We start from the raw sequence: 24,755 nt of genomic DNA, 5'->3' as shown, positions 1-24,755 counted from the left end.
ACTGTTTTTTTCTAAGCCAGACTTCTTTAATGTATAATATTACATACACTTTTTTCCTTGTGTTGTCTTCCCTTTCATGATTGCTTTTTCTGTGATGAACTGAATTAAAACTTAACTCCATAATCGATGGGCAAACATCATCTCTTCCTGCTGACCATTAACACTGTGAAAGGGAGTGTCTGCACTCAAATGGGTTTTAGTTGTTAAAAACAGAGGAGGAACCTTCCTAAATGTGTTTAACACAGAATAAAATGATAAGATAGCCTGGACTAATGTGTGTTGCTATTGTTTCATGATTCATTTACCTCCCAGGTTATAACCAGTTCAGATTTGCTGCCTCCACCACCACTGACGTTAGCTGGGGTGACTTCGGGGACTGTTGAGGAGACAAAAACAAGTCATGTCAGGTGACAAAGACCAAGAGGGTGGCTGGGCTGAGGTGACCCGGTCTAAACAAATACTCGGATGTGCATGGATTTGTTTGCTGAGGTCAGAAATGGTATGATCAAGGGGTCTAAAGCATCAGTTCACAGAAATGAAATACACCAAGGAAATTGCTATTCCATAGTGACCTATTTCCCATTCAACAAGGCACATCTATTATCTGACAAAACTGAACAATGGTTCAGCTGCACCCTTAGAAGACGAGGTTCAGGGGGATGAGAAAAAGACTGAAGTTCTGGTTCTAATGCTTGGGTAGGCGTTTATTAACCACATGGCAATGCACAAAGGAGAGACGATACACACTCTGCCCCTGCAGAGTTTACAGTCTAGTCGCAGGGCAGGAGCACATGCAGGACGATTACAGAGCGATGTCGACAACCAGCAACAGTGCCGCACAGACAGAATGGAGGCACGCAGTGGCCTTCCGCAGCGTGGGCTGCTCAGAGCAGGGCTGGGCTAACGGCTTCTCAGAGCAATGTGAGTTGTGAGCTGGGTGTTGAAGGAAGTGGTGGACAGAGGTTGACCTCTGGCTCACTGTGATTAAACTCTTTGATCCCAAGTTTTCTCTGTAAAAGAGGGGAAACTTGGCTAGCTTTCTCCTCAGGACTGCTGAGAGGAATTAATTAGATTATGATTTCACAGTGGGGAAGGAAGCATGGGGATTGTTGTTGGCTTATCATCATGTAAGTGAACAACTCCACACAGAGTCTGAAAATGTCTGGCTGGGGTACAGATGTGGTGCCTGGGTGTGTCCCCTTGGATAAAGACAGTGAAATAGATCCAGACGGATTTGTGTCCAAGAGTAGGGTTGGAGGCCCCATTCGCTCTGGGGCTCTGCTCTTTCTTCAACAAACACTGAGGATGAGTTGGTTAGATAGCATCACTGACTCAGGGACACGGGTTTGAGCAAACTCCGGAGATGGTGAAGGACAGGGAAGACTGGTGTGTGGCAGTTCACGGGGTCACAGAGTCAGACATGGCTGAGCGGCTGCACCACAACAACGGCAAACACTGGTCTCTCCCTAAGGAGCAGGGGTTGATGTATTCGGGTTGCTACTCACGGGCCTCTTCTGTCCTCCGCTTCTCAGAGGGCCGGCTGGGCTCCCCAATCCCAATCACGTTGGCTGCAACTGTGCGGAATTCATACTCAACCCAGGGGTTCAGACCCACCACGGTGGCTGTGAATGTCTTCCCATCGATGAGTTCTGGGACTGAAATACATCGAAAGAAAGTGAAATAGTTGATTTTACTACTCGTCCCAACTTAAGAAAAAAGTATCGGCGATTGTGATTCAAAATTATATGTAATAAAATATTGATTAAAAGGAATTCAAAATTATATGCCATAAACTTTAGTTATTACAAGGTTAAAAAAAAAGGTGAGGATGTGTCACAGAATTCTGCATTAGGAAGATTGGAACTTGGTTCATCACCATCATCACCGTCACTGTATCCAGGGCACCACCACAGGTCTGAGGGCAGCTGCACAAACAGCCCTTGCATGGAGGTCATCCCAGACCACTCTGCACCAGACCAATCAATTCGAATCTCACACCAGCAGATGATACCACAAAAGACAGTCTCCAAGGCCCAAGGCTCCCTGACTATAATGACTCTTGTTCTCTCTCACCTCACATGTTTTGCAGTATTTACTGAATAGGACTGGGCACATTGTTTAATTCTTACAACTACCCTAGGAATAAGGTCAAATTATTCTCTTCATTTCTGTAGATGAGGAAAAGGTACCACATAAAGGTCAAATGACTCACCCAAGGTCATAGTGGATTTTCATCTTTGACCACATGGCCCAAGCTCCATTATAATAACAACAGAGTATATATGTTACATGTTGTATGTTATAGATCCATACAACTACTGTCAATGAATTGTATTAGCATATTGAAAGAAAGAAGCTGCGAAAGTAGAATGGACGGTCCACGAAGAACACAAAAAGTGGGATCAGAGAGGCAGCATTTGACAGTGTTCATTCAGCAGGATTTGGGGAAGGCCTCCTTCACAGAGGATGGGGCTCACTGCCTGAAGCCACAAGCCACAGAGCCCTGGACTTGGCTTCTACACTCTCTGTGCAACCTTTTGGGTTTTAAACTGATTACCATAAAGATTTCCCAAAGGGCCCAGGGGATGTCCCTGTGACAAAGCTGAGGCCCCAGTGACCAGACTTCAGTGACTTCCAGCCTCCTTGGGACCACATGGCTATAGTCCTTCCCTCCAAAGGTGAAAAGTGTGGGCTCTGGAGTCAGATAACCTGGATTCTAATCCTGAATCCACTCTTAGCAGCCAAAGAACCTTAGGAAAGTTGTTTAACCTTTCCATGCCTTGGTTTTCTCACTGTGAAATAAAACTAGTAACATCTATTCACAGTGCATTTGAGAACACCCAAGAAAAGCACTTAGATAAGGGCTCAACCAGCTCCAGCTGTTTTCTTTTGTATACTATCCTTATCATTGTTTTGAATATCAATATCTTCATCCCCCCCCTTTCTTTCATCATATTTATGCAGTGATTTACTTTTTTTTAAGTTTCACAATCACTTCTGTATAGGGTCATAACAGTTCTTACTTTGCCCATTTAACAGAAGAGGAAAATAAAGATGTATAGAAATCTGCTGATTAGCAGAGTCAGGATTAGAAGTCATATATCCTTAATTTCCAGATTGTCCTTTCCTTTCTTCCTAAAACACTCCCGTGACCCAGGAGAAAGTCAGTGATTCAGCTGGAAACCCAGAAACCCATTTCTGAGGTCAGATATGCTCAAATGGAAAAACCAGAGGAGTGTGCAACATGCTTACAATAACCACTTGTTTTTTTTCTCAAACAAAACCTAAATAAAATAACAAAAAATGAGTCAATTGAGTGGTGTAGACAGGAGCAGAAATGGTAGGCCTACTCACGTATTCTTTAACAAAACCTCATGCCTCTTCATACTCAAATGTATCCATCTAAAAAAATGAGGGCAAGTCAAGAGTCTCCATGCAATCCTCAGACACAGGTTTCTTGAAAGCTGGGTACACACTTTACAAAGACTGTGACTATAGAATAACACAATCCACTGCTTTTCAAAGTGCACCACTAGAGGTACACAGAGAATGTCAGGTAACACACAGATAGATGAAGTATTTTATTTTTATAACAAATGTATTTTAAAATATGTTTAAAAAATAAAACCAACACAAGACCTTGTTGGCTTCCCTCATAGCTCAGTCGGTAAAGAATCTGCTTGTAATGCAGGAGACCAGGGTTCAATTCCCAGGTCAGGAAGATTCTCTGGAGAAGGAAATGGCAACCCACTCCAGTATTCTCACCTGGAGAATCCCATGGACAGAAGAGCTTGGCAGGCTACAGTCCATGAAGTTGCGAGAGTCGGACACGACTTACCAACTAAACCACCAGCACTGCCAACACCAAATATCATTTTAGACACTGTGGCTTAGAACAAATTAAAGAACAAGAAAATATGAATCAATAGAAAGAAAAAAAATAAATGATAGTATAGTGGGCTGAGGTCTGGGAAACGCTGCCCGAAAGTCTCATCTATAGCGATGTGTCTGAACGAGAAACAAGAGGCCTCTCAGCTTCTGCTACACAGCTGCATCCATTCTGCTGAGTTCCCGAAGCCCTGTGAGACACCAGAATCAGAGGTTCAATATAGTACCTGTGTTGACCGCTTGCCAGCCCACGGAGAACGGAGTCCTGGCTTGAATGACATACATGGTGACGGGGCTGTGGTTGTCGGGCCCGGGCCTCCAGGACAGCTGAGCCGTGGTGTCTGTAATCTCATCTATAGTCACGGCCTCTGGGGGGCCTGGAGGACCTGAGAAAGAGCAAGACCCTCAGAAGTAGAGCAGAGTGCTCAAATGTCCAAGGAAGTGACCACTCGATCGAGTGGTCAACACTCTATTCAACTGTTGATTCATCCACCCCCAAGTTCAACACTTGACAATTCCTTTTTGAATACCCGTGAGGTGCCTGACTTCCTTCTAGGTTCTGAAACTACATAGATGAGTGAAACATGGTTTGGGCTCCTCCCTCCGGGGGTTCACTACAGAATAGGAAAAACTAATAGGTACCCAACAATTACAATAGAATATTTTTTTCCCAGATGCCAAAGGAAAATATTGGGGTACTACCAGGGACCAAGTTCATTAATCCACCCATCATATATTTACAGGTTCCTACTATGAATTGGACAGTGTTATCTGGGGATACAGTGGTGATAAATGAAGATTTGAGTCTTCTGGAAATGGTCATTTCTACTGCTCATGGTGTGAGCAAAAATGACTTTAGAACTTTGGGGCCACAGAGTTTTTCTGCGTAGTCCGGCTGCACTGGGATGTCCACATCAAATGCCAAAACACAGTCATGTGCAAGTCTACTGCTGTGAAAAGTGGCTCATGTTCAAGAAACCGAAGTCTGTGGCTTCTTCAAAGAAATTTCAAAATCAGGTTGCAGCCTGAGGACCCACATCTGCAGTTTCTGTAAGTCACACCTGTATTTTTCTACTTCTGCTATGGAAGTGCACAGAGCACTGTGCTGAGACCACCGAAATGGGAGGAAATCAGTTTTAAATGAAGGCTTGAAAAACATAAAGAAACAGAGAGCTGGAAAGTGGTTGGCAGGCAAACACAAAATAACACAGAGCCAGAGCAAAGACCCAAAGCTGTCCTAGATTCCAATATGAAAAGCTCTTAGCAGGCAGTTAAAGGCTTTTCTAATGAGTGACCACCTCAGCAGAGAAGTCGAATGCGAGGGAGGGAGACAGAGAGACAAAGTTCCTGTGTGTTAGATAGGTGTAAGGAGATCTTCCGAGGGGTCAGAGGGATGTGCTGAGGCCCAGGAGAGAGATCAGATGTTCTGCCAAAATACTCCGGGGCCACAGCACAGAGGCAGGGAAGAAAGAGACCTTTCACAGAGTGCTGAAAAGTTAATGGCAGTTTCTGCAAGTAACACTTTGTTCTGGGATTCACTTCTGCACCCTTTCAGTGGTGCCCTAAATTTCTCTTTCCTTTTTTAAAAAGCTTTTTCTATAGACCCACAGGTGAGACTAAATTTATCTTCTCCCTCCTACTCCTGAATGAAAGGTCTGCAAGTCTGCACGCTGGCACTGATTAATTTTCCACAGTGACATTTCGGTACGTCAGTCTAATGCCACCTCGATAGAGCTGGCATAACCTCTGGTCTTCAGGACTCTTATTAACCACAGAAAGTCCAGAAGATAATAATATAATTTTCTTTTTCCTTACCAGCTTTCTTATCCCAGCGTTCCCATCCTTTTTAAAAACAGATGTTCCTTCCACGGCCTTTAGAATCAAAGTACCACAAAGGAGAAAAGCATTCCTCTCCAAATCCCTCAGTGAATTCAATGGATGGGGGAAGAGCTGAGCCTAAGATGTACTTTTACAGTGGGGTTTGCTGTTTGTTATGTTCCTGTTACCTGCCCCACCCATGGGTAGATACGTTCGTACCTCACAGAATGTTTTTACCCATTTGTTTTGGGGAAGTTGGGTCTCTCTTTCAAAATGACAACATGAGCATGTGTTTATCCTCTAAGCAGAGTGTTAACATGGGTGGGGCTCACAAGAGTTTGCCACAGGTAATAGCAGAGGGGATGCAGGTGTTAGGCCCAGCGTTCCTGCATCTTTCTCAGGGAAGACTGGCCTTTCTAGCTGCTGTCCGTGTGCTTTAGATTTAATAAAGTAGATAACAGAGAAACAAGGAAGCCAAATGCAAGACTTCAAGCTTTTAGTTTCAAATACAAAAATCCCTGACAGGTTAATGAAGTGCACATCTGCCTCTCCCCTGCAAAGTGCAGAAAAGCTGCCAAGGGCAGAGGCAGGAGGAGATAAAACCCAAGATTATGGTTTAAAATGGCATATTAATTTATTGGCCTTATTCACTGATTATGCTAGATTTTCTTTTAGACAGCATTTGCAGATTCCTCTTGGTGTTTAATGTTATTTTCTGTGAAATGAAGTATACAATATCACTTAAGAAATTCAACTATTACTGATTTACATTTTTATGATTCTAATTTATTGGTGCTTAAACTGCTGATCTGAACATTATCCTAATTAAATAGAGGATGCATTTTCAGCCACAGAATTCCTTCGCCCCCAAGGGAAGAGCAGACCAGCTCTGGTGTATTTTAAAATAGAAATAAACATGGTCCCCTGGGTTATTCTCTGGGTAGCTCTACCCAGGTTGGAAGCTTTTTCTCTTATCTGGCCCTTATCTGTACCATTACAGAAAGGTTTTTAAGGCAATTTAAAGGAGAATCAAACTAGGCCCGATGGAAAATATATCTTTCTTTAACCTCTCTTGATATCAGTTTGAATTGCTGACTCCCACACCTCTCCCACCCCCGCCCATGCTATGTGCAGAGGGTGCAGCCACACTTTTTATTGCTTCCAATAACATCTTGTTCTCTGTGTACTCGGATTTATCCTGCCTCCAAATCTGGTATCACCTGCATTTTTATTTTCTTACACTTAAAATTCTGCTGGCCAGATTCCTAAACACTTGTATTAGTGTTCAGCTGGATGTTTCAGATCATCAAATCACTTACTGTATTGTAAGTTCCCTACACACGAACCTTCACATTACAAACTTTCAAAGATGCAGATGTATGTTCCACCAACGTCAGGCATGAATGACGTTATGCCCTTCCCCTCCTTTTGCTGACGATCCTTCAGCTCCGCCATCTCCCACCTCTTCTCCCTGCTCCAGTCAATAACTCCTCTTGCCTGTTCACTCGTTGCAGCCCCTACATGCCAACTATTGTACTGTACTACTGTAATTTTCAAGGTATGTACTGTAAGATTCAAAACGTTTTCTTTATTTTCTGTGTTTGTGTTTTATGTGAAAAGTATTATAAACCTGTTGCTGTACAGTACTAGATAGCCGACTGTATTAGCTGACTGTATCTAAGCTAACTTGGTTGGACTTATGAACAAACTGAACTTAAACATGCTCTCAGAACTAAACTCATTTGTATGTAGGGGACTTACTGTACTTGTGAAGGAGACACTGGCTAAGAAATTATTTTGATGTTCTGATTTGGCTTTGCATTTAACTTTATCAAACCTATGAGCAAGCATCAGTTTGATTCTGATATAGATAGATAGATGCATTGGTTCACAAAGACTAAATTTTAATTTAAAAATATTTCTTAAAGTTCACTTAGTGTTCCTTTACACATTGGTTTGGTAGGACTCAGTCAGCCAAGTCACTCACAGCCATGAGGCTGAAGTTAGGTCTTGTCCATCATATGCAAGAGAATCTCACAAATGTCAGTTCTGACATCAACTCCCTGCTGATTTACTACAACCTAGGCAGTCAGGATGTATTTCCTTCTAAAGCTATATTGTAGAAACTGGACAGAACTAATCACTTACAGGGGAAAAACCTGGGGAAAATTGGTGACGATTTTACTTAAGCCACTCTTAGATCAGTGATCTAAGATACCGATTTGGTTCAGCCTAGATGAACAGCAACAGAGAAGGCAATGGCACCCTACTCTAGTACTCTTGCCTGGAAAATCCCATGGGCAGAGGAGACTGGTAGGCTGCAGTCCATGGGGTTGCTAAGAATTGGACAGGACTGAGCAACTTCACTTTCAGTTTTCACTTTCATGCACTGGAGAAGGAAATGGCAACCCACTCCAGTGTTCTTGCCTGGGGAATCTCAGGTGTGGAGGAGTCTGGTGGGCTGCCGTCTATGGGGTCGCACAGAGTCGGACACGACTGAAGTGACTTAGCAGCAGCAGCAGCAGCAGCAGACAAACAGCAAAAGGCACAGTGTGATCCTTCTTTAAGCCATTTGCTTTTCTTAATCTACAGTTTTTCTCGAAGGTCCTATGAACTCTAACACTGTAAATCATGGCACTTGGGGCCTTCAGAGGAGTTCTTTTCAGTAGAGAGTAAGTGGATTTGCTCTGCACTTTCTGATCCCCTATGAGAGAAACAGATGTGCACAAAACTTCTGTAGTCTCTTAACACCTTAACAATGTTTTTCTTCTATTGACTCTTTCCTGGTAATTCTAAACCACTGAGGCTTTTAGAACTCTGCACAGGAGTAGATATCACAAAAGGATTTTAAGAATGAAACCCCCAATTCCCATACCTCTCACGATCAGGTCAGCTGTGGCAGACAGCCTGTCGACACTTGTTTGGACCATGCAGACGTATTTCCCAGCATGCTTCAGCTGGATGTTTCGGATCATCAAATCACCAGCTGAATCCTGCTGATAAAGTAGGGGAAAGTGGCTACAATTACTTTTTAATGAGCTCTAAATATCATTATCACACGAAGGACACTGTGACTAATAGATTTATTTTACACTGGCTGATGAAAACATTAGCGATGCAAGCCATGGCCTATTAAAAATGCATGAGCCTGCTTGTTAGGTAATAACAGCAACGTCCTCAGGACACACCTCAGATAAGACCTCAGGTGTCTGGCCTCTGTGTCTCTGGAGCAGTTTGTCACTCACATTGGAAGCACTTAAACTGATTATTTTTTCAAATGCATTTATTTATTTTAAAATGTTTTTATTTTATATTAGAGTATAGCCCATTAACAATGCTGTGATATTTTCAGAAGAACAATGAAGAGATTGTCATACATATACATATATCCATTCTCCCCCAGGCGGTGCTAGTGGTAAAGAACCCGCCTGGTAATGCAGGAGACATAAGAGACTTGGGTTCAATACCTGGGTCGGGAAGTTCCCCTGGAGGAGGGATGACAACCCACTCCAGTATTCTGGCCTGGAGAATCTCATGGACAGAGGAGCCTGATGGGCTACAGTCCATAGGCCCACAAAGAGTCAGACATGACTGAAGAGATTTAGCATGCATTCACCCCCAGACTCCCCTCCCATCCAGGCTGCCACAACACATTGAGGAAAGCTCCCTTGGAAGCACTGAAATGCTTACGTAAAGTGGCTGCTGATTTAGTCCTGTGGGTTTCTTCATATATGCCCTCAACCTACAGCTTTCCATGGCACTGCAGTACTTGGGAACTCTTTATATGGAAAGGGGAGGCGAGTCCATGTTTGGAGGCACCTGTATTTTACTGCACAACACTGTCTTACAGCCAGCATTCTGATTGCTCCTCAGTTTGAATTAAAGAATTGTGAGGAGCAGACTCTCCAAGGAAATCTTACATCCCCTAGTGTAGAACGGGGCTAATTTGCTTTCGGATGCCAAATGTGTGTTTGATTAGCAGATGAATAGGACTCATTATAGCCTGGTATGGATATCGAGGTGCCCTAGAAATAATTATACAGCATTTACCAGCACAGTGCTTTTAGTAAATGTGAGAAGATGCTGCTACAGGCCATCACAAAGCTGGCAATTAAACTGAAAAACACAGCTACACCTTGGAGTTTCATAGCTCTGTTAATCAAGTTTGGAGAATGGCTGCTTGGGCAAGAGAACACCCTAGGGTTCAGAGTCAGGAAGCTATGCTTATTTCTAAATCTTGAAGGATGGCAAGGTAACATAGGTCATTTTGGCCCTATTGTTATTCTTTCAGATGACAGTATTGGATACTACTTGGTGGTATTTAATGTCTGGCAGGCATGTATTATACTGAGTACTGACATGTCCTGTGAGGAAGGCACTTTTGTGATCCCTACTATACAGATGAGGAGACTCAAGCACAGAAAGGCTAGACGCCTTGCCTGGAGTCACTTAGCTGGTCAGTGGCAGAGCCAGGCTGTGAGCTCACATGGTTAGGCTGCAATCCCTATCCTTTACTAGAATGCTGTGCTGTCATCTGGAAAGATCTCATTCTAATTTAATGTGTACTTGGTTTCATCCTTGATTTCAGTACAACATATTACATATTTAGTCAGGGCAATGAAAGATATAGACCTGTCAATAGTTACAAATAGGGTTAGAAGAAGTGCAAAAGCATGTAGTCAAGAGAGAGCTGAAGCTTTGAAACTTAGCTGTCTGGGGCTGATCCTTGCTGTGTGTCTCTGGGCCTTAGTTTATTAACCCATGAAAGAAGGATGCACTGCCTATGACACTAGCTTGTGAGAAGCAAATGAGATTGTATGTGTATGTGAAATCCTGAAAACTGTGAAGCACAGGTAAATTTAAACTAGTATTAGGGGTGGCCATGGTCAGTATTCTTTGGGAAAAAATTATGTCAAAAATATCAAATCTAATTCAAGAAGAGTTGTGCTTTTCTTTTTAAACCTGAAATCTTTTTTTTTAAATTTATAACACTTGGATTCTCATTTAGATTCTACTATTTACTCATGAAGTCTTATAATTGCTAGTAAAATAGGATAATTGCTACCATATTTCACAGCGATTCTGAGGATTAAAGAGCTGATATATATGAAAATGCTTGATAAATGATTAGACATTTTGCACATATAAGGTATCATCATCACCACGGCTATTAATACGTCTTTACCTAAGACATTTCACATACTAGGATCAAAAGCCTCTTGATAAAAGTGAAAGAGGAGAGTGAAAAGGTTGGCTTGAAGCTCAACATTCAGAAAACAAAGATCATGGCATCTGGTCCCATCACTTCATGGGAAATAGATGGAAAAACTGTGGAAACAGTGTCAGACTTTATTTTTTTGGGCTCCAAAATTACTGCAGATGCTGATTGCAGCCATGAAATTAAAAGACGCTTACTCCTTGGAAGGAAAGTTATGACCAACCTGGATAGTATATTAAAAAGCACAGACATTACTTTGCCAACAAAGGTCCGTCTAGTCAAGGCTATGGTTTTTCCAGTGGTCATGTATGGATGTGAGAGTTGGACTGTGAAGAAAGTTGATCACCAAAGAATTGATGCTTTTGAACTGTGGTGTTGGAGAAGACTCTTGAGAGTCCCTTGTACCGCAAGGAGATCCAACCAGTCCATTCTAAGGGAGATCCTGGGTGTTCATTGGAAGGACTGATGCTAAAGCTGAGACTGCAATACTTTGGCCACCTCATGCGATGAGTTGACTCATTGGAAAAGACTCTGATGCTGGGAAAGTTTGGGGGTGGGAGGAGAAGGGGACGACCGAGAATGAGATGGCTGGATGGCATCACTGACTCTGTGGACATGAGTTTGAGTGAACTCCGGGAGTTGGTGATGGACAGGGAGGCCTGGCGTGCTGTGATTCACGGGGTCGCAGAGAGTCGGACACGACTGAGCGACTGAACTGAACTGAACCTAAGACATTTCACATACTAGGATTTTGAGCATAGACTTAAAAAATATGCCTCATAACGGAGTGTGTGTTGTGAAGGTACAAAGCCACAGTGGTTTAAAATAAATAGCTGCACTATCTCAATAATTTGTTTTATTCACCAAGGGCTGGAAGCTCAAAGAAGCTAGTGGTAGCCTGGAGATTTCCGAGCACAGGTATCCATTAACAGAATTTTGTGACTGTGTGGTTTGGAATATACTTTCCCTATGTGTGTTTTTGAAGTAAAAGTGAAACAAAGAAACGAAATATAAAGTCGGGATTGAGGTAAGAGGCTCACAGAAGGAGCCCACAATAACTTTCCCTTTCCCTTCGAAGTCATTCAGACCACACTATTTACTGAGATCTACATTCACATTCCTACCATAGAGAACTAAACAATGCTGTGGTCTGCTTTGCTCCTGCCAGAACCATTGGAGGTGACCAGAGGACAATGAAATAATAACTCTTCTAAAAACTGCAATAGGTCAGCTCTACCAAACGTCATCCTCACCATACTGACCGGGCAAGTAGAAACTGCAAAATGGGCTTAACTTCAGAACTGCTTCCTTACCTCTTCTGTTGTCCAGCACTAACTCCACAGACATTAATGATCCTGGTGGCTAACGCACTTAGCTCTCACAGTTTGCAGTGATGCCCCAAATCTTGTACTCAATTCTTCAGCAATGATTGATTGGCACTCAGTACTGGTACCAGAAAAGAGACAAACACTTGCCATACAAAAGGCTATTGAGAGTGATTCCATGGACAGAGGTCGTTACAAAAGTGGTCATCAGCACCTGACTCCATCAGGGGTGTCTCTCTACTGTGCTTCAGCCCACATTTCTGTGGTTCTGCATAAGGTTCACATCTGTCTTATTGGCAGAATTTATATTTTGATAGCCCAGGCAGCTGTTCTGACTGGCTGTTGCCTATGCCATCCTGACAGAATATTTTTATTATCTCTCCTGCCGAGGACATTGGTTTTACTATGAAAATAAATATTCTGTTTAATCTGTGAAGGTTTTCTCAATATATACTCTCATGTTATTAGAACTAATATTACTCTTCCTTCAGTGAATACAATCATTAAAATTTCTCACATACTATTTTTGGTGGTAGGCACTGTGCTATTTAGGTTTCTAAACCTGAAGGTATTTAGTATCCTCAATGATGTCATGAAATAGCTAATATCATTCTTTTTTTGGTCAAGGTTATTAGGCTGAACTATATCAAAGTGGTCCAGAATGGTAAATAATGGCAATTTTAACCAGCTTTTCTCAACCAGAGTTCCAAGGGACAATCAGTAGATTCAAGTCATCCATTGATGTAATGAAATAACTTCTCTCTCATGCATTTAAAATGGTACCAGTCATATACAATCCTTGGGAGACTTGAGAAAATAGTTACAGAAATTATTTTGGGTGTTTGGTAATTCAGTAGAGACATACTGTTTGAGAAAGGCAGAAAGAATGTAAATAATAGGAATAGCATCATATTTGAGAAGAATATGTTGAGGGTCAACATATCATATGTATAATTTATAAGCTTTAGTTCATTTATTCTCAATATAAGAGATGCGATAAGATGAGATGGGCAAATCAGATTCCTTTGGGAGCATGGAGGAAGGGATGTTTTCAATACAGCCTCATGCTTATATTCTACTGTCTTTGATTAGTCCCCTCCATGACAATGGTGGCTGGAGTAATCTTTTTTTAAATTTTTATTGGAGTAGAGTTGATTTACAAGGTTGTGCTTACTTTCAGCAAAGTGAATCAGCTATTCATGCATATATCTACTCTTTTTTAGGTTTTTTCCCCATATAAGCCATTAGAGAGTACTGAGTAGAGTTCCCTGTTCTATACAGGAGGTCCTTATTAGTTATCTATTTTATATACAGGAAATGGCAACCCACTCCAGTGTTCTTGCCTGGAGAATCCCAGGGACGGCAGAGCCTGGTGGGCTGCTGTCTATGGGGTTGCACAGGGTTGGACACGACTGAAGTGACTTAGCAGCAGCAGCAGTGTTTTATATATAGTAGTTATATTTTATATATAGTAGTGTGTATATGTCAATCCCAATCTCCCAATGTATTCCCTCCCCCTGGAATCTTCCTTACTAATAGGAAAGTAGGGCTATGTTATGGTAGAAAAACTATTCTTGAAAATGATTATCATAGATTCAGATTGTTTCCAAATTTAATGTTTTCTTGGTGTGAGTTCAATGGTACTATTTTTTTAATGGGAAATAATTAAGGCCTTTGGAAAATTCAATCATCAGGATTCAAATTATTTGGAGATAGTAAACAATCTGATCAGACTTTCAGATTAAAGAAAGAGAGCCCTAACCTCACAATGATGAGCATTCTGCAAGAGCCAAAGGGAGTTTAGTCAGCAGTCTAAAAGCATACGAGTAAACTGTCCTCAAGCTATTTTATTAATTCAGTTCCACGGCATATGGTTCACATGGGGCAGAGAATTTGGGATTTGAAGTTTAAAGCTGAGACCTGCAGTTTAGTAGCAATGAGGCCAAGGCAAGCCATGTATCTCCCATGACCCTGAGTTTTCTCATTCATATACAGAAACCAACAGCTAACCTGTAGGGTTAAGGATTATGAGCATTAAGAAAAGGACTGGCAAACAAGGGACTTAATAAGCAGGGCCACACTTATGCAAAAAAGAGCAGATGTTAACCAAGAGTTTTTTAAGGTGTCTGAACAAAATCATCAAAGAATAACTTTATATTTCCTTTCAAGTTAGTCTAAACAAGTTGTTTGACTCACTTTAGTTGCACATTGCATTTACTGTGGATAATCTGATATTTATACTTACCCCTCCAACTCGTTCAAAGTGGTCCCCATCTCTGTCAAAGTCTATCAGGCGTCCATTAAATGACCAAGTGAATATGATGTTGAGTGAGTGATCGTGTGTTACCTGGCATGGCAGAACAATACTTTCTCCAACAGTGACATCCATACTGGAAGGAGGTACCATTACCTTTGTTGGATCTACAGAGTGAAAACAAAACAGAAAAACAAAGCCTATGAGCATAAGTAGAAATAAAATGTAGAATTCAAGGGCAGGATGAAATACTAAGGACTTTGGCTTTATTTTTTCTTAGGCTATGCCTGGCAAGCCTTAGTCATCTGGGAAGCTCAGATTCGGGCCAGGAGGTCATTTTTAATATGAAAAGATGAAAACACTCATAATGTGAACCTTCACAGAGCAACTGAACTCAGCTGGGGAGCACTGAGGTTACATCTCTTAAGACACTTACAGAGGGGCCTACTTCTGCAGCCTGCTCTGAAACTGCCTCTTCAAAAAGGTTTTCAGATCTCCCTAGTTTCACTAGAAAGCTGAGTGCAAGCAGGAAAATCTATGTTAATTGGAAGCTTTCTTTTTTTCTACTATAAAAGTGATACATGTTTAGTATAGGAAATTCAGAAAATCCAGAGAAGCTGAAAAAAGGACCAAAGCAAAACAAAATTATGTTTAGTTTCTTAGTGTCCGGATAAAATTCCTATTTTCATTTTAGTATAATTTCTCCATCTTTTGGATTCATAGTTTTTCAGTTGTTTTGTTTTACATACAGCAAACATGCTACATATATGATACTTCTCTTTATTCTCTACTTAAATATAATACAGGCTTATATTTTACCCACAAATTTTTATAACCTGTATGAGAAGCTGTTAATTGTTTCAACCATTATGAAACTAGTAAATATTTTAGCAAATTTATTATAATTATAAATAATGCTATAAAGAATATCTCTGACAAAATGGTGTATATAAATATATCAGTTTAGTCAATTCAGTCCTCAGTCATGTCCGACTCTTTGCGACCCATGAATCACAGCACGCCAGGCCTCCCTGTCCATCACCAACTCCCGGAGTTCACTCAAACTCATGTACATTGAGTCGGTGATGCCATGCCATCCAGCCATCTCATTCTCTGTCGTCCCCATCTCCTCCCGCTCTCAATCCCTCCCAGCATCAGAGTCTTTTCCAGTGAGTCAACTCTTCTCATGAGGTGGCCAAAGTATTGCAGTTTCAGCTTTAGCATCAGTCCCTCCAATGAACACGCAGGATTGATCTCCTTTAGAATGGACTGGTTGGATCTCCTTGCAGTCCAAGGGACTCTCAAGAGTCTTCTCCAACACCACAGTTCAAAAGCATCGATTCTTTGGCGATCAACTTTCTTCACAGTCCAACTCTCACATCCATACATGACCACTGGAAAAATCATAGCCTTGACTAGACGGACCTTGGTTGGCAAAGTAATGTCTCTGCTTTTTAATATGCTATCTAGGTTGGTCATAACTTTCCTTCCAAGGAGTAAGCGTCTTTTAATTTCATGGCTGCAATCAGCATCCGCAGTGATTTTGGAGCCCAAAAAAATAAAGTCTGACACTGTTTCCACTGTTTCCCCATCTATTTGCCATGAAGTGATGGGACCAGATGCCATGATCTTCGTTTTCTGAATGTTGAGCTTCAAGCCAACCTTTTCACTCTCCTCTTTCACTTTCATCAAGAGGCTTTTTAGTTCCTCTTCACTCTCTGCCATAAGGGTGTGTCATCTGCATATCTGAGATTATTGATATTTCTCCCGGCAATCTTGATTCCAGCTTGTGCTTCTTCCAGCCCAGCGTTCCTCATGATGTACTCTGCATAGAAGTTAAATAAGCAGGGTGACAATATACAGCCTTGACATATCCCTTTTCCTATTTGGAACCAGTCTGTTGTTCCATGTCCAGTTCTAACTGTTGCTTCCTGACCTGCATACAGGTTTCTGAAGAGGCAGGTCAGGTGGTCTGGGATTCCCATCTCTTTCAGAATTTTCCACAGTTTACTGTGATCCACACAGTCAAAGGCTTTGGCATAGTCAATGAAGCAGAAAGAGAAGTTTTTCTGGAACTCTCTTGCTTTCTCCATGATCCAGCGGATGTTGACAATTTGATTTCTGGTGCCTCGGCCTTTTCTAAAACCTGCTTGTACATCTGGAAGTTCACCGTTCACATATTGCTGAAGCCTGGGTTGAGTAATTTTCAGCATGAATTTACTAGCATATGAGATGACTGCAATTGTGTATATATATATATATATATATATAGCTTATTACTTATTGAAGAATAGTTGATTTACAATGTTGTGTTAGTTTCAAATATATAGCAAAGTGATTCAGCTATACACATATATTCCTTCTCAGGTTCGCTTCCACTATAGACTATTACAAGATAGAGAATATAGTTCCTTGTGCTATATGGTAAGTCCCTGTTGTTTATTTTATATACAGTAGTGTGTATATATTCCTTCCAAACTCCACAGTTATCCCTCCCCACCCTTTGCCTTTGGTAATCATAAGATTGTCTTCTATGTCTGTAGGTCGTTCTATTTTGTTCAGCTCAGTTCAGTCGCTCAGTCCTGTCTGACTCTTTGCGACCCCATGAACCACAGCACACCAGGCCTCCCTGTCCACACCAACTCCCGGAGTCTACCGAGACCCATGTCCATTGAGTCGGTGATGCCATCCAATCATCTCATCCTCTGTCGTCCTCTTCTCCTCCTACCCTCAATCTTTCCCCAAATCAGGGTTTTTTCCAATGAGTCAGGTCTTTGAATCAGGTGGCCAAAGTATTGGGGTTTCAGCTTCACGATCAGTCCTTCCAATGAACACCCAGGACTGATCTCCTTTAGGATGGACTGGTTGGATCTCCGTGCTGTCCAAGGGACTCTCAAGAGTCTTGTCCAACACCACAGTTCCAAAGCATCAATTCTTCAGCGCTCAGCTTTCTTCACAGTCCAACTCTCACATCCATACATGACTACTGGAAAAACTATAGCCTTGACTAGATGGACTTCTGTCACAAAGAAACGTCTCTGCTCTTAAACACGCTGCCTAGGTTGGTCATAACTTTCCCTCCAAGGAGTAAGCATCTTTTAATTTCATGTCTACAATTACCATCTGTAGTAAGTTTGGAGCCCAAAAAAATAAAGTCAGCTACTGTTTCCCCATCTGTTTGTTATGAAGTGATGGGACCAGATGCCATGAACTTAGTTTTCTGAATGTTGACCTTTAAGCCAACTTTTTCACTCTCCTCTTTCACTTTCATCAAGAGGCTTTTGAGTTCCTCTTCACTTTCTGCCATAAGGGTGGTGTCATCTGCATATCTGAGGTTACTGATATTTCTCCCGGCAATCTTGATTCCTGCTTGTGCTTCTTCCAGCCCAGCATTCCTCGTGATGTACTCTGCATAGAAGTTAAATAAGCAGGGTGACAATACACAGCCTTGACGTACTCCTTTTCCTATTTGGAACCAGTCTGTTGTTCCATGTCCAGTTCTAACTATTGCCTCCTGACCTGCATATAGGTTTCTCAAGAGGCAAGTCTGAGAATACCAGGTGGTCTGGTATTCCCAACTCTTTCAGAATTTTCCACTGTTTATTGTGATCCACACAATCAAAGGCTTTGGCATAGTCAATGAAGCAGAAATAGATGTTTTTGTGGAACTCTCTTGCTTTTTTGGTGATCCAGCAGATGATGGCAATTTGATCTTTGGTTCCTCTGCCTTTTCTAAAACCAGCTTGAACATCTGGAAGTTCATCGTTCACGTATTACTGAAGCCTGTCTTGGAGAATTTTGAGCATTACTTTACCAGCGTGTGAGATGAGTGCAATTGTGAGGTACTTTGAGCATTCTTTGGCATTGCCTTTCTTTGGGATTGGAATGAAAACTGACCTTTTCCAGACCCGTGACCACTGCCGAGTTTTCCAGTCTTGCTGACATATTGAGTGCAGCACTTTCACAGAATCATCTTTTAGGATCTGAAATAGCTCAACTGGAGTTCATCACCTCCACTAGCTTTGTTTGTAGTGATGCTTCCTAAGGTCCACTTACACATTCCAGGATATCTGGCTCTAGGTGAGTGATCACACCATCATGATTATCTGGGTCATGAAGATCTTTTTTCTACAGTTCTTCTGTGTATTCTTGCCACCTCTTCTTAATATCTTCTGCTTCTGTTAGGTCCCTACCATTTCTGTCCTTTATTGAGCCCATCGTTGCATGAAATGTTCCCTTAATATCTCTAATTTTCTTAAAGCGATCTCTAGTCTTTCCATTCTATTGCTTTCCTGTATTTCTTTGCATTGATCACTGAGGAAGGCTTTCTTATGTCTCCTTGCTAGTCTTCGGAACTCTGCATTCAAATGGGCATATCTTTCCTTTTCTCCTTTGCTTTTTGCTTCTCTTCTTTTCACAGCTATTTGTAAGGCCTCCTCACACAGCCATTTTGGTTTTCTGCATTTCTTTTTCTTGGGGATGGTCTTGATCCCTGTCTCTGTACAGTGTCACAAACCTCCATCCATAGTTCATCAGGCACTCTGTCGGATTTAGTCCCTTAAACCTATTTCTCACTTCCATTGGATAATTGTTAGGAATTTGATTTAGGTCATATCTGAATGGTCTAGTGGTTTTCCCCACTTTCTTCAATTTAACTCTGAATTTGGCAATAAGGAGTTCATGATCTGAGCCACAGTCAGCTCCCGGTCTTGTTTTTGCTGACTGTATAGAGCTTCTCTATCTTTGGTTGCAAAGAATATAATCAATCTGATTTTGGTGCTGACCATTTGGTCTGTTTTGTAAATAATTTCACTTGTAGCATTTTTTAAGATTGCAAGCTTAAGTGATATTTTTCTCTGTGTAACTTTACTTCACTCATATGTCACTTTTTAAAAATGAGAACTACTAATTTGTTTTTAAATTCACCCTTTACATTACAGTTTTAACTGGGAATGAAACGGATTTGCTCAACCAAGATAGTTTATGAACCCTAAAACTACATTCACACATAGATAGTCTCTACTTTCTCACTGACATAGGATTTCATAACTGATGTCAGAGAGTAAAATGGTGAAAAGCAAGGTGAATTAAATTGAAAGGTCATATAAGTGCCTACAGATTGAAATTATGAATTCATCCATACTCCTGAAATTTCTCTATACTGAACCTTAAAGTCAAACAAAACCAACCAAACATACCACAATAAAGAAGACAAATCAAAAGCAAAGAGAGACGGTAAAAGAATGATGACTAATCCCCTTCCACATTCACAGGATTGTTTCATAGGCTGTGCAGCACAAACATTTACTGAATGTACCTCCTAGATTATAATCTCAGCTGGGAATTTTGTAATGGAGTCTCTTTCTAACAACCCACTCACTAAAATTTCCTCTTTGAAGAGTATCCAAAACAGTACTTTCTACCCTTTTATCCAACTTTGGAAAGCAAACATCTCAGGTCGTTAAAGAAGGAGTCTGTGTCCATCTGAACTGAGTCAGTTCAGTTCAGTCATTCAGTTGTTTCCAACTCTTTGTGACCTCATGGACTGCAGCTCGCCAGGCTTCCCTGTCCATCACCAACTCCCGGAGCTCACCCAAACTAAAGTCCATCGAGTCAGTGATGCCATCCAACCATCTCATCCTCTGCTGTCTCCTTCTCCTCCTGCCTTCAGTCTTTCCCAGCATTCATAAATGGATTCTAATCTAGTGGATGAATATACTTTTGCTGTTTTCTGAAAATAGGTAAAGCCCAGGACAAGTGGATTGGTGAGCTCTTGGTGATTTCACGGTATGCATGAAATCAGAAGTGAAGAACAGGTACTTCTAGCTAAGAGTTTTTTGCCTGGAGAATTCCATGGGTAGAGGAGCCTGGTGGGCTATAGTCCAAGGGGTTGCAAAGAGTTGGACAAGACTGAGAGCCTAACACACACACACTAGCTAAGATAATGGGAAAGACAACTGTTAATTTCAAAACCTGAGGCTTTTGCAAGTCACGTAATCAAAATCAACTATTGATTAACTGACCCACAGGAAAAGGTACAGATAGAGTTTTTTTTTTTAACGAAGGAAGGAGTTAAGAACAAATCACCTTTAAATAATGCTAAGCAGAAAATCTAGAAATAACTCCATTTCACTTAATGTGTCATTTATCATTTTTTAATTTCAAAATTCATCTATAAAATGAAGATTGGAACACATAATTCCTGGACAAAATTATATGCATCTCCGGTTTGTATTTGGCACGATGTCACCTTATTCTATTTTAAATGGCTGTCCACTGATTTTGCAATTTAGATTTTCATTTTAATGTACCTTCAGTCATTTGTGGATCTATCTACCAAGCAATCTTTATGTGTTATATGGATAACAGTGTCCTTGAACCAAAAGAGACATGACAAAACTTTTACATAAAAACTAACTGAGGGACTTCCCTGGTGGTCCAGTGGTTAAGAATTGGCCTTATAATGCAGGGGATGCAGGTTTGATCTCTGGTTTAAAAACTAAGATCCCACATGCCACAAGGCAACTACTGTGGCAACCACAAGCCTATGCGCTCTAGAGCCCACACACAACTAGAGAGCCCATACACCATTATGAAAGATCCTATGTGCCACAAGTAAGACCAGAAGCAGCCAAATAAATAAATGCTTGTGCTTGGTAACTCATTCTTGTCTGACTCTTTGAGACCTGGCTCCTCCGTCCAAAGTTTTCAGGCAAGCATACTGGAGCAGATTGCCATCTCCTCCTCCGAGAGGATCTCCTTGACCCAGGGATTGAACCCGCATCTCTTGCATCTCCTGGTGGATTCTTTACCACTAGCGCCACCTGGGAAGCCCAAATAAACAAACAAAACCAAAAAACCGAAAACCGAGTCTAACTTCTAACTAAAAAACTAAACTAACAGAGCCTAACTAACTAAAAAACTAACTGTTCACATTCTAGATACCATGTTATATACTTGACATGGATTGTTTTCATTTATTTTTAACAAATACATACTATTATTCCTATTTAACAGATGAGGGAAACTGATGCCTAAGAGTGGTTAAGAAACTATCTGTTGTGCTAAGCTGTCTCCCTTCATTTAGCTAAAAACATGATATATCCATTCACAAATGATCCAGGGAACAAGACTGAGGGCATAATATAGCAATCTGCACTCTTGATTATGTGTAGTCAGCTGAAGACATGTAAACACAGAAGAAATTCAGAGAAGGCCGTGGGGTGAAGATGGTTTCAGAGGGCTCTACTGCAAGATGAATGAAGTTACTGTCTTAGGAAAGCAGTGATGATTTTATACCTCAAATGCTGGCTCTACCTATAAGCTTACACATCACACTGATGAGTGCAGAGTCAGATGTCAAGGCTAAAGTCCTCAAAAATGTCTTGGAGTTGACACCTACCCGAAAGCCTAGAATCACCTGCAATTCTGGTTACATTTTTAATTGACATCTTTTTTTTTCACCTAAAGAAATGTTCATCCTTTTATGCAAATTAAGTGATCTGGGACAGATTTTATTATTATTGCTGAACTCAGTTGCCTGTTAACCAAGGACCAAAGTTCTCTAAATCAAGGATTATGCTGGTACAGCTACTGTGATGACAGATGCTAATTCATTACCTTTGCACTTGTCACTGATTCACATTTGAGCCCTGAAGTAGCAAGAATCAATGCAAAGGAAGTGAAGCACGGTACACACACCAGAGAGGTCTCCCTGGGACTAGAGAAGATTAAACTAAAGACGTTCAAAACCTCATTAGTTTCTTGGTTTTCTCAAATTGTATGCTTGTTCAGTACTCCTGTTTTCCGTGTTGTGAATTCAGATGCTCTTTATGTGATTAATTTATTTAAATTTGAATACAAACACTGTACACAAATAAGCAGATGGTGTCTTCAAAACAAAACTGTCTCCCCTCCTTTGGTTTTAATTCATCAAGGTCAGGAAGAACCTATATTTACGACTTGTGTTCTGAAGAGTCACTCCATCTATTGTTCTGTGCATAGAACTCTCAAAGGCAATTAGAACTCAAGATGTGAACTGATGTCTGGATTTGGATGTAATTAAACAGCAACAATAAAATAGGGCCAACAACACCCCAAAACTTTCCAGCTTGTGGCTGGTTCACCACATGGAAAATGATAAATTCAGAACTCCAGAAGACTGATGCTGAAAATATATACATATATTTATCAAGTGATTAACTATCAGTGGGTAAAAAAAAAAATTCCTTTATGCTTTATAGTGTTTTCTATAACATAGAGAAGACAGAAGTAAACTAAGTGCTTTATTCTAAAGATCAAAACAAACATGAGAGAGAGATTTAATTATTAACCACTGTGTTAATGATTCGGAGAAGGCAATGGCAAGCCACTCCAGTACTATTGCCTAGAAAATCCCGTGGATGGAGGAGCCTGGTAGGCTGCAGTCCATGGGGTCGCTGAGGGTCGGACACGACTTAGCAATTTCACTTTCACACATTGGAGAAGGAAATGGCAACCCACTCCACTGTTCTTGCCGGGAGAATCCCAGGGACAGGGGAGCCTGGTGGGCTTCCGTCTATGGGGTCACACAGAGTTGGACACGACTGAAGTGACTTAGCAGTAGCAGCAGTGTTAATGATTAAGTCAATGATTAGATGCATAATTCCTTTCACACTAACAGTGAAATATCAGAAAGGTAAAGTAAAAAACAGTACTTTTAAAATCACATCAAAAAATAAATAAAATGCCTAAGAGGAATAAACCTGACCAAGGAGGTAAAAGAACTATATATGGTGAGAACTATAAAACATTATAAAGGAAACTGAAGAGGATTCAGTTAAGTGGAAAGATATCTCATGTTCTTCAATCAGATGAATTAATTTTGTTAAAATGTCAGTGCTACCCAAAGCAATATACAGATTTAATGTGATCCCTGTGAAACTACCCAGGACATTTTGCACAGAATTAGAACAAATAATCGAAAAATTAATATGGGACCACAGAAGACCAAGAATTGCCAAAGCAATCCTGAGGGAAAAAAAGCAAGAGGCTCTCTCAGACTTCAGACCATAAGACAAAGTCACAGAAGTCAAAACAGTGTGGTATTGGTACAAAAACAGACATTCAGATCAATGGAACACAGTAGAGAACTCAGAAATAAAACCACATATCTATGATCAATCAATCTTCGACAAAGGAAGCAAAACTGTAAAATGGGAAAAAAGAGAGTCATCAGCAAGTGGTGACAGGAAAGTTGAACAGCTGAATGTAAATCAGTGAAGTTAAAACATACCTTCATAACTTGCATAAAAATAAACTCAAAATGGTTTAAAGATTTAAACATAGGACATGACACCATAAAACTTCTAGAAGACAGCATGGGCAAAACATTCTTTGACATAAATCATACCAACGTTTTCTCAGATCAGCCTCTCAAGGCAACAGAACTAAAAACAAAACAGATGGAACCTAATAAAACTTATAAGCTTTTGCATAGCAAAGGAAACCATGAAAACAAACAAACAAAAACACGGAAAAGACAACTTACAGAAGGGAAGAAAACATTTGATGCAATGATGGTAAATTTCTTATACAGCTCAACAACAACAATAACAACAACAAAAAACAACTGAAAAGTGGTCTGAAGATCTTAATAGATATTCCTCCAAAGAAGACATACAGGTGGCCAGTAGGCACATGAAAAAATGCTCAACATCACTGATTACTGAAGAAATGCAAATCAAAACTATAGTGAGCACCACCTCACACCAGCTTGAATGGCCATCATTAAAAAGTCTACAAATAACAAATGCTGGAGAGGGTGTGAAGAAAAGGGAACTCTCCTACACTGCTGTGAATGTAAATCAGTGCACACTCCTTCCAAAATTTTTGCATCTCAAAGGAATAAGAATATGATGAAGCAGAAAGAATGGTTGAGATTGTAAATGATTTCTAAGGTCCCTAAAAATAAAATCAGATTGAGACTTCCTAGTATCTTTTACTGGTCTACATAAATGCATTAAGCTTCTGTCTTTTTGTTATGAAATTGGGAGAAAAGACCAGATAGAGCTGCAACAAATCGGAGAGTTATATTTGACATGACTTGAGTTGAAAGAGGCGACATGAATGCCTATAAGTATGGGTTGATATACACTTAAGTAGGTATCAGGAAGTACGTATCAACAAATTGATAAAGCACACCTTTGTAAACAAAGATGAAATATTTACCTTTTTCCTCTCTATTTGATCCTTCAAAAATTTGGCTTTTCTC

At 40.7% G+C, this 24,755-nt stretch overlaps 1 protein-coding gene across 2 annotated transcripts in view; it reads right to left on the bottom strand.

Moving 5' to 3' along the window:
• The window catches only part of CNTN4 (contactin 4), a 1,054,581-nt gene that overhangs the window by 19,691 nt on the left and 1,010,135 nt on the right, over nt 1-24,755 (bottom strand). For both annotated transcript variants that reach the window (XM_055414349.2, XM_055414350.2), the window contains exons 15-19: nt 14,495-14,670; nt 8,582-8,702; nt 4,116-4,274; nt 1,506-1,655; nt 306-376 (exon numbers count right to left, since the gene is read on the bottom strand). In XM_055414349.2, coding sequence (XP_055270324.1) covers nt 306-376; nt 1,506-1,655; nt 4,116-4,274; nt 8,582-8,702; nt 14,495-14,670 — 677 coding nt within the window. The remainder of the gene's footprint in view (nt 1-305; nt 377-1,505; nt 1,656-4,115; nt 4,275-8,581; nt 8,703-14,494; nt 14,671-24,755) is intronic.

This window comes from Moschus berezovskii, chromosome 24 (assembly GCF_049115385.1).
Source record: "Moschus berezovskii isolate FMDL1 chromosome 24, NW_MosBer_1.0, whole genome shotgun sequence".
Classification (NCBI taxonomy): Eukaryota; Metazoa; Chordata; class Mammalia; order Artiodactyla; family Moschidae; genus Moschus; species Moschus berezovskii.
This window is presented reverse-complemented; position numbering and strand designations above follow the sequence as displayed.